Below are 9,708 nucleotides of genomic sequence, written 5' to 3' on the forward strand. Positions count from 1 at the left end.
ATCTCGTGTTGGATACGACGGATCATCGGACACGAGCAACATTAAGATGAATTAAAAAGTGTCACTTCATCCTATTTGGTTCTTTTTTTTTAAAAAAAAAATATCTATATTGAAAGTCGTAAAACTTAAAGCAAATTGAAATTGAATTCTAAGACTTATAAAAAATATTAAATACAATTAAATATTGGCGTTTAGATCGTAAATTCTGCATTTCCAAAACGCTTGTTTCCGAGTCCTTGGCAATGGACCTGGGTCTAAAGGCAGGGGCTGGGTCCACCGGTGTCCATTGAGGCCAAGCCCATGTCTAAAAAGGCCGGGCTTGGAAACCCGATGCCCGAGCCCAGGTCCATAGAGGTTGGGCTTGAGACACCAACAACTAAGGCCGGGTCTAAGACTCCGATGTTGTTGCCTTGATCCTCGGCGACTCAACCCGTGCCCACAAGGGATGGGCCCGAGACCCCAGTGCTTATGCTGAGGTCCTTAGTGATCGGTCATGAGTCCATTAAGGCCGAGTGTTGTGGGCATGTGTCCATTGAGGACGAGCATCGGTCCACAGCACTCAGACCCGAGACCCACGCCCAAGACCAAGTCCATCAAGGTCAGGCCTATGACCTAGGTGCTAGTAAGCAAGCCCATGTTTATAGAGGCTAGGCCCAGGACCTCACCGCTTGTTCCCGAGTCCTCGGTGCTTGGGCTCAGGTCCATTGAGGCTGGATTCGGGACCCCGGCGCCCACACCCGTGTTGATCGAGGCTTGAGACCTTGGCGCCCGCACCTTGTCCATTAAGGTCGGCGCCGAGTCCATCAATGTTGGGCCCGAGACTTCGGTGCCCATGCCCAAGCCCCAGACACTTGCATTCGCGTCCATCGAGGCTAGGCCGGAAACCCAGGAGCCCATGCCATGATCCTCATCATCTAGGTCCATCCATACTAGACTTGGGATTGATGCATGAGCTCGTGCCTGGGACCCAGGTACCCATGCCCAAGTCAGGGTCCATCAAGGCCGAACTCGGGACCTTGTTGCCCGTACTTGATTTTTCAATTGCCCATGCGCAAGTCATTAGCACCAAAATAAGGTATGTCTATTTAATATTTTCCTAACCAAACGCTGAAAAATATTTTCCAGTTCATTTTCGGGTTTCGGCCAAACACCGAAAAATATTATCATTATCTTGGAAAATAACTTCCTAAAAAATATTTCCAGAAAAAAAATGTTACATTTTAAAGGAAAAACGGAGCCTGAATCTCAATAGAGTTAATTATCAACATTTATTTGATTTTTCTTAAGTACCAACTTCTCTTATCTCTGACCAATTTTTTTAATATTTTATCCACTTTTATTTACATTTACCAGCACGTTATGTTTGCTAACTATTATATGAAGTTACTCATTTTTATTTGAATGACTTACCAAATTTATTCAAGTTTTATACCCTCATAAAAAGTTGGTAAATTTAGAAAAACAAATACCATTGATAACTAACTCAAAATGAAAGTTGGTAATTCGAAAAGTGCTTAAATCAATCGGAAAAATATTTGATAGACTACTTAAATTAAAATTAGTAGCATGATAAAAGAGGTAGGTAAATTGAAGACGTTGTCTAAAAAAAGATAAATAAAAATTGGTAAAAAATAAGAAAAATTAGTCATTAAAGTAACTATAAACTTGGCAAGTAAGTCAGAGTTGGTAAACAAAACTAGTACGTAATCTAGTTGGAGTAAAGTTGGTGAATCACTCTAATTAAGGTTGGTAAATTTAAAGCGTTGTTAAGTTGCAAATAAAAGTTTGTAAATGACAAGAAGACCTCGCTTGTTTTTTTGAAAGGAAAAACCCACACAGACGTGGATTAGTAATTAAAATAAGAGTTAGCAACCCGATGTGAAAGCAAGGGATTGCTAACCTAAAGATATAACTCAATAGTAAATTTGATAAATTAAAAATATATATTTGAAAGTTGGTACATAACTTAAGGGATATGTGCACCAGAAGTCCTAAAACTTATCACAAAAGTGCAATTGAGTCCTAAAATTTGTAAAATGTACAATCGAGTCCTAAAACTTGTCAAATTAAGGGTTAATACCACGAAAAACCCTAAACTGGTACACTTGTGACACATTTACCCTAAACTATTTTTTTGACCATAAAAAACCCCAAACTGGTATACATGTGACAATTTTACCCCAACTAATTTTTAATATTATTTTTTTGAATTTTTTCTTTTTTCTTTTCTTTTTTTTTTCTTCACTTCAACCTCTGGCCGGTCGCCGGTCCGGCGACGGGCCAGAGGCGGAAGCCGGGGAGGGTCGCCATCGGCAGCCGCTGGCGAGGGCCGCCCTCGCTCGACTCGGCAAGGGCGACCCTCGCCGGATCTAGCGACGGCGGCCTCGCCGGATCTAGCGAGGGCGGCCCTCGCCGGCGCCGAGCGAGGGCCGTCCTCGCCCGACTCAGCGAGGCCGCCTCGCCCGCCCAGCGAGGGCCGTCCTCGCCCGGGCCGGCGAGGCTGCCTCGCCCGACGCAGCGAGGGTCGCCTCGCCCAACGCAGCGAGGGTCGCCTTTGCCGGATCCGGCGAGGGTAGCCTCGCCCGAGTCGGCCGAGGATCGCCCTTGCCCCGGGCGAGCGAGGGCGGCCTCGCCCGACGCCGGCGAGGGCGGCCCTAGCCCGACGCCGGCGAGGGCGGCCTCGCCCGACGCCGGCGAGGGCGGCCCTCGCCCGACGCCGGCGAGGGCGGCCCTCGCCGGCTTCCGCCTCTGGCCGGTCGCCGGACCGGCGACCGGCCAGAAGTTGAAGATAAAGAAAAAAAAATAAAAGGAAATAAATAAATAAATAAATAAAAATTCGAAAAAAATAAAAAATAATATTAAAAATTTAATTCAGGGTAAAATTGTCACATATGTACCAGTTTGGGGTTTTTTGTGGTAAGTTCAGGGTAAAATTGTCACAGATGTACCAGTTTGGAGTTTTTGATGATCAAAAAAATAGTTCGGGGTAAAATTGTCACAGGTGTACCAGTTTGGGGTTTTTTATGGTCAAAAAAATAGTTTGGGGTAAATGTATCACAAGTGTACCAATTTAGGGTTTTTCGTGGTATTAACCCTAAAATAAATGATGCACAAATATTTTCTCGTTGTGCTTTGTGTAATCATTTTAAAATTGTAACGGTTGTTAACATTCTATGTTGCGTTTCAAACAAAAGTATCTCTTTAAGGCATGATTAATAAGAGTTTTTGCGCTATCCTTTGTTATGTCATATTCACTTGTATATAAAGCAGAATCTATTGTTCCATGACAAAAACTACGGATTTGTTTCCAGGTCATGTCGGTAAGTGTGAAAAAATCGTCGGCAAATAAAATCACCGTTGAATTTTTTTTCAAGTAACTTATTGGTAACTTATCTTTACTTAGATGAAATTACCAATATTCTCTGAGAGTTTGCAAATTATAAATGTTTTGATTGAATTACTAACTTTTATTATTGTATAACTTATTATGCTTTGAATTTGCTAATCTTATATAAGATTGTCATAGAGTAGAATGATTTACCAACTTCTATCATATTAACTTATTAACTTTTTTTGGTTATCAACTTTTTAATTGAGTTATGGGATATGCGCACTAGAAATCTTAAAACTTGTCACAAAAGTGCAATTGAGTCCTAAAACTTGCAAAAAGTACAATGGAGTTCTAAAACTTGTTAAATTGGTTCAATCGAGTCCTAAAGTTAACACCGTCTAATTTACTAATGGAATATGCTGACGTGGTGCTAACATGTTTTATTTTATTACTTTTCTTAAGACACGTGACGATGACGTGGCGTCCAACAAGCGTCGCGTCAAAAAAAAATTTAAAAATATAAATTAAATTAGAAAAAAGCTACAAAAATTTAAAATTTAAAAAGAAGAAGAAGAAGAAGAAGACCGCAACCAGCGATTGTGGCGGTGGCCAAGCCCTCGCTGGTGGCCGCCGCCACAGCTGCCGAGAAGGGCGGCCACCGGGAAGGGCCAGCGGAGGTTGCCTGGGCCTTCCCAAAACCCGGCGACCCTCGCTTACCCCGAGCGAGCCCCCTGTGAGGGCCTACAGCCCTGATCTGGGGGAGGGCACGACCCTCGCCCTAGATCTGAGCGAGGGTTGCCAGCCGTGGTCACCGGCGAGGGCGAGGCCACCGCCACATTTTCTAGTTGGGTCTTCTTCTTCTTCTTCTTTTTCTTCTTCTTTTTTAATTTTTAATTTTTATAGCTTTTTCTAATTTAATTTATATTTTTTTTCTGACGTGGCGCTTGTTGGACACCACATCATCGCCACGTGTCTCAAGAAAAGTAATAAAATAAGACACGTCAGTGCCACGTTACCATTTTCCGTTAGAAAATTAGACGGTGTTAACTTTAGGACTCGATCGAATTAATTTGAGGGTTAATACCACGAAAAACCCTAAACTGGTACACTTGTGACACATTTACCCCAAACTATTTTTTTGACCATAAAAAACCCCAAACTGGTACACCTGTGACAATTTTACCCCGAACTATTTTTTTGACCATCAAAAACCCCAAACTGGTACATCTGTGACAATTTTACCCTGAACTTACCACAAAAAACCCCAAACTGGTACATATGTGACAATTTTACCCTGAATTAAATTTTTAATATTATTTTTTATTTTTTTCGAATTTTTATTTATTTTTTTTATTTTTTCCTTTTATTTATTTTTTCTTTATCTTCAACTTCTGGCCGGTCGTTGGTCCGGCGACCGGCCAGAGGCGGAAGCCGGCGAGGGCCGCCCTCGCCCGCCCAGGGCAAGGGCGATCCTCGGCCGACTCAGGCGAGGCTGCCCTCGCCGGATCTGGCAAGGGTGACCCTCGCTGCGTTGGGCGAGGCGGCCCTCGCTGCGCCGAGCGAGGGCGGCCCTCGCGGCTTCGAGCGAGGACGGCCCTCGCCCGGGCGGGCGAGGACGGCCCTCGCCCGAGTCGGGTGAGGGCGGCCCTCGCCGGGTCGGGCGAGGACGGCCCTCGCTCGACGCCGGCGAGGGCCGCCCTCGCTAGATCCGGCGAGGGTCGCCCTTGCCGAGTCGAGCGAGGGCGGGCCCTGCCGAGGGCGGCCCTCGCCGGCTTCCGCCTCTGGCCCGTCGCCGGACCGGCGACCGGCCAGAGGTTGAAGTGAAGAAAAAAAAAAAGAAAAGAAAGAAAAAGAAAAAAGAAAAAATTCAAAAAAATTCAAAAAAATAATATTAAAAATTAGTTGGGGTAAAATTGTCACATGTGTACCAGTTTAGGATTTTTTGTGGTATGTTTGGGGTAAAATTGTCACAGGTGTACCAGTTTGGGGTTTTTTATGGTCAAAAAAATAGTTTGGGGTAAATGTGTCACAAGTGTACCAGTTTAGGGTTTTTCGTGGTATTAACCCTTTATTTTAACCTTTTCAATATCATGACAAAAATTTCTTTAATCATGCAATGCCTTCCTTGGTTCCTCGGTGTTCAGTTAAGAGTTAATCTCATAAAAAAAAAGGAGCTTTCACTCTCGCAAGAACCTCCGTAACCTATCTCAATCTTGTGGCATGGGCTCAACGGATGTATTTTTTATTTTAACGTGTTAGTGTCCGCACGCCTTGCATTCTCAATTTTCCCTGGTAAGAGGGAATATTCTTGAGGAGTTTTACATCTCGGTGATTCCGAGGTCCGAATAAGGACTAAAATTGAACCTTTCAAAAACTTGCTTAGGTCCAAGAGATAAAACAAAGTGTGCGACAATTCTAAGTTGTGTTATTTTATTGAATTAACCAAGTTGCTCGCATTCAGCATGACTTTACAACAGCACTCTACAAACAAGTTTTGTAATAAAGCATTCTTGTCATTATTCCTAAAATTTCCATTTCCATTTCATTCGTTATTTCTCACTTTGCCCTAGTTACATGCACGCACGCATTGCGCCAAATCGTCTTCTAGCTGCTCTATCCTCTCGTTCATCTGATCCACCACCTCTCGCAGCCTCTGATTCTCTAGGCGGAGGGACTTGAACTCGTTCAAGATGCTCTCGACCTGCGCCTCAATGGCGTCGTCGCTCAGCTCGAACGCGCCCTCAACAACCCGCAAGATCCGCCACAGGCTCACCACCACGATCAGCCCGCCACCCTTCTTCTCCAAGAGCGCTTCCAAGAACAAGGCCCCGACGGCCACCAGCCCGTCGATGACGTAGCCCGGCCGCCGAAAGAATGAGCCCCCCAATGCGACGGCAAGAGCCAATGTCTTGGCAGAGAGGAGGGCCAAGATTGCAATGCCCACCCAGTGGTACCAAGGCTCCCGAGCCTTGGTCTGGGTTTTCGGGCACGCTTTGTTTAAAGAAGAAGAGAGTTCAAAGGAGGTGATGATCGTGTCCACAAGGAGCAAGAACATGGAAACGATGTGGGCTGAGTTGTAGTCTAGGAATTTCGCTATGCGGGTCCGCCATGTCGCGATGTTTGCGTTCGTGGTGTTCGTGTCTGTGCTCAAGTTGTGCGATCCTCTAGGGCCGAAGAAGAGCTGCCACTTCCGCCTCCGGTTCCAGCTTCTGACAAGGCCTCCTATCGACGATTCGACTGTTCCAAAGGCTGGGGAAGCGCTCGATTGCGGTTGAACTATTTGAGAGGATCCGGCAATGCTATTCGGGTTCATATTGCTCCTTGCGCAAATGTGTAGAGACACTGTTAAGGACAACCGGGGTCGACATGAAAGGCGAATGCCATGGCCTGTTAAAGAACGGAGGTGGAGTGAATGCAGAAAGGAAGGAACCTGAAGTTGCAGCAAGGACGAGGTTGGCATGGCTTGTCGTCCCCCTTTGGAGGATGCGTCAAGATTGGAGATTGTGCTTTGAGGTCAACGCATGCGGTAGCTTCGAATTCCATGCACTCCAACCCCATGGATTGGCCTAACTTCATATGCCAAATATGTGCATAACCATAAGAAAATACGTAAATGGAGGATATATTTGAAATTTCGAAATATTAAAGAAACAAAGGATCCGTCGCGCAAGAGCATGATGAGCATGATCTTAAACACATCTTTAACTTACAAGCAATTTATTTCTCTACTTCCCTTGTTTTTTATCATCAAGAATTAGAGTGTCGATGATAATTTATCAAAACATGTCGAGGATCGATTGGATATTCATTCTCCAGAAATACATTACGTTGTGTCAAAAGGTGCGACAACAATAGATATACTAATTCCTAGTATAGTCCAACTTTGTAATGAGATGATCCTTGAAAATACTTTGATCACTTAATCTTTGGATTTGATAATGGTCCACGTTAATTAGGGACATTTTATCTAACTCTTTGTTTCATGGTTGAACTGATGCTAGTCTCTAGAAGAGAAAGTATCCAGAGGTTTTGATATCACCACGTCAGCATCTCATGAGGCGTGCATTTTTTACTCATGTCCAATAACTTATTGGCATGTGGCTGCTGACGCGGAAAAAGAAAATATGATTTTTCTCTTCTTCTTCCTCCATCACAGAACACCACCTTGTCTAGTTGGCATCGCTTGCAGTCGGCCCTAGCTACACCTCCGGCCACCATCTCCACCCCTTCCGGCGTTGCTCGCAATTGGCCCAAGCTACATCTTTGTCATCACTCGCAGTCGGCTCGTCTAGATCTAGCCTTGCCCATGGCCGCAAGCTTTGTTCATCCATCTCGATTTGGACTGGAGTTGTGCTTCCAGATCTGATCTTGTCCATGGCTGCAAGCCTACCTCGTCTATGGCTCACGAAGCAGCTCGTCCACAGATTTGGCAACCACAACTTGTCCATGCCATGAGCCTTGATGGCGAGGTCGAAATCTTGACGGCCATGGACTGCGAGCTCAATTAGCAAAAGAAAAATAGAGGAATAGTTGTTAGGGAAGACAGTTGGAGCTTGAACGCGGCCATGGACGAGTGACGAGCCACAATGACGATTTCGGCCATGGATGGCCCGATTTTGAGATCTAGAGAATGACAAGACGAAGAAAACAAAGGAAGCCGACCATGCTCAGATTGGACGCAGCGGTGGTCGGACTAATCACGGTGCCGGCGACTCCACCGGCGGGACGACAAAGGAGGAGCGTGTTGGAGGTTATGGGTTTGAGAGAGTAGAAAATGTTTTGCTTGAAGTATTACACCAAGAGACGTCAAGTTTGGAACGCTCAACAGTGTTACCTCCAGCGTAGGAAAACCCTAGAGTTTATATGTAAGCTATTGAGCTCCAGCCCATATGGGCCCAAAATAACCATACTTTAAACCTATTGGGCTTGTATGTGAACATATTATTTGGACTATATTAATAATATATCCAACAATCTCCTCCTATGTTCATCATACAGCACAATCCAATACGGTGATCAGTGTAATGTTCAAACAAATATGAATCATCCATATTCAGTCCAAGACAATCAACTTGGATCGGTCAAAGAGTTTTAGCACTAAATATTAAACTCAATCATAATTTGCAATCTAAATAAGTGAATCATCCTTATCATGAATCTGTTCTGAGATCAGTACATAAAATTAAATATGAAGAGTTTCAGATTCAGTTTAAACTCATCCAAATCCCAATATCCAAAATAAATCTCAGAATCAGTTCACAACCAAACACAATAATGTTCACAAAATAGAGATAGCAAAATGGAAGTCTCAAGTAAATGGACTCCATCAAAATGGGCAATAGCAGGTGACTTGTCAAGTCCCTACATACTCTAAATGATATATTCATTCATCTAGTATATCATCTTGGTCAGGATCCCACCCAGTAAGCTCTTCTCCATCTCTGCCATCCCCTGTAGAATGTCAAATATGAATTTCATATTATTATGAATTCAATCAGGCAGAGAAGAACATATATTAATGTCATAAAGCATCATAATATCATGTTCATAAGCATCAAGCCAGTTTCATAAATTATGAACAAGGCCTAAACAGTTTGAATTACAAAGAGCTATCAAGTTCGGTTTATTTATAAGAGAATAACCATTGTCTAGTTTCAAAGAACAGGACCAATAGTCATGTCACTTACAATAACCAACAGACTTCTTATGCAAACAACTATTTCTATATTTCAATTTGGAATGTCACAATTACTAATTCCTTAAAGTCATAATCTAGCATCAAGTTTGGAATGAGATTATTTAACCAAAAGGATAGTCCAATCTAGGTGGATTGTATCATCAAGTTTGGAATGACACAAGCTCCCCAGATAGAACCTTTGAATTGGGTTAACGTCATCTTCATCAAGTTTGGAATGAGACAACTCATCCTTTTCAAATTAATCAGCAACCATGAACATCGATGAAACACATAAACTGTGCTTATCATTGTGGCCAACAAAGGAAGATTCGATAATGCAAAACATACAATTAGAAGGTAAGTAAATGGTAATTAAGACATATCTACATAGTCTTTAACCCCATTTCCCCCACTGTTTCGAATAATCGATCTGTAGGCATACCCTTTGTGAGAGCATCGGCCATGTTATCCGTCGATCGCACATCGATCAAGGTGATAATTCCTTGTTCGCGCAGATAATTCAACAACGCATGTCTCAGTCTCACATGCCTTCTCTTGGAATTAAAGAGAGCATTCTTGACGACTTGGACAGCGGCTTGATTATCACAAAACAAGTTTAAAGAATTAATCTTTAGTTGAGTCAAAGGAATATCCATAATCAGATTCTTTATCCACTCTGCCTCTTCGCCGGCTGAGGCTA

The 9,708-nt window shown here is 43.5% G+C and overlaps 1 protein-coding gene across 1 annotated transcript; it reads right to left on the bottom strand.

The window, feature by feature from the left end:
- Nucleotides 1-5,736: 5,736 nt before the first annotated feature.
- LOC130139893 (uncharacterized) lies at nucleotides 5,737-6,787 on the bottom strand. The gene has a single exon (XM_056317846.1). It carries the CDS (start codon nucleotides 6,642-6,644, stop codon nucleotides 5,898-5,900), a length of 747 nt encoding a protein of 248 aa, XP_056173821.1. The 5' UTR covers nucleotides 6,645-6,787; the 3' UTR covers nucleotides 5,737-5,897.
- Nucleotides 6,788-9,708: the final 2,921 nt, after the last annotated feature.

This window comes from Syzygium oleosum, unplaced genomic scaffold (assembly GCF_021117445.2).
Source record: "Syzygium oleosum isolate NSW1041296 unplaced genomic scaffold, Sole_v2.1 Sole_v2.01, whole genome shotgun sequence".
Taxonomy (NCBI): Eukaryota; Viridiplantae; Streptophyta; class Magnoliopsida; order Myrtales; family Myrtaceae; genus Syzygium; species Syzygium oleosum.

Excerpts from the sequence above, each read along its gene's own strand:
- LOC130139893 (XM_056317846.1), bottom strand. The coding sequence starts at position 6,644 with ATGAACCCGAATAGCATTGCCGGATCCTCTCAAATAGTTCAACCGCAA.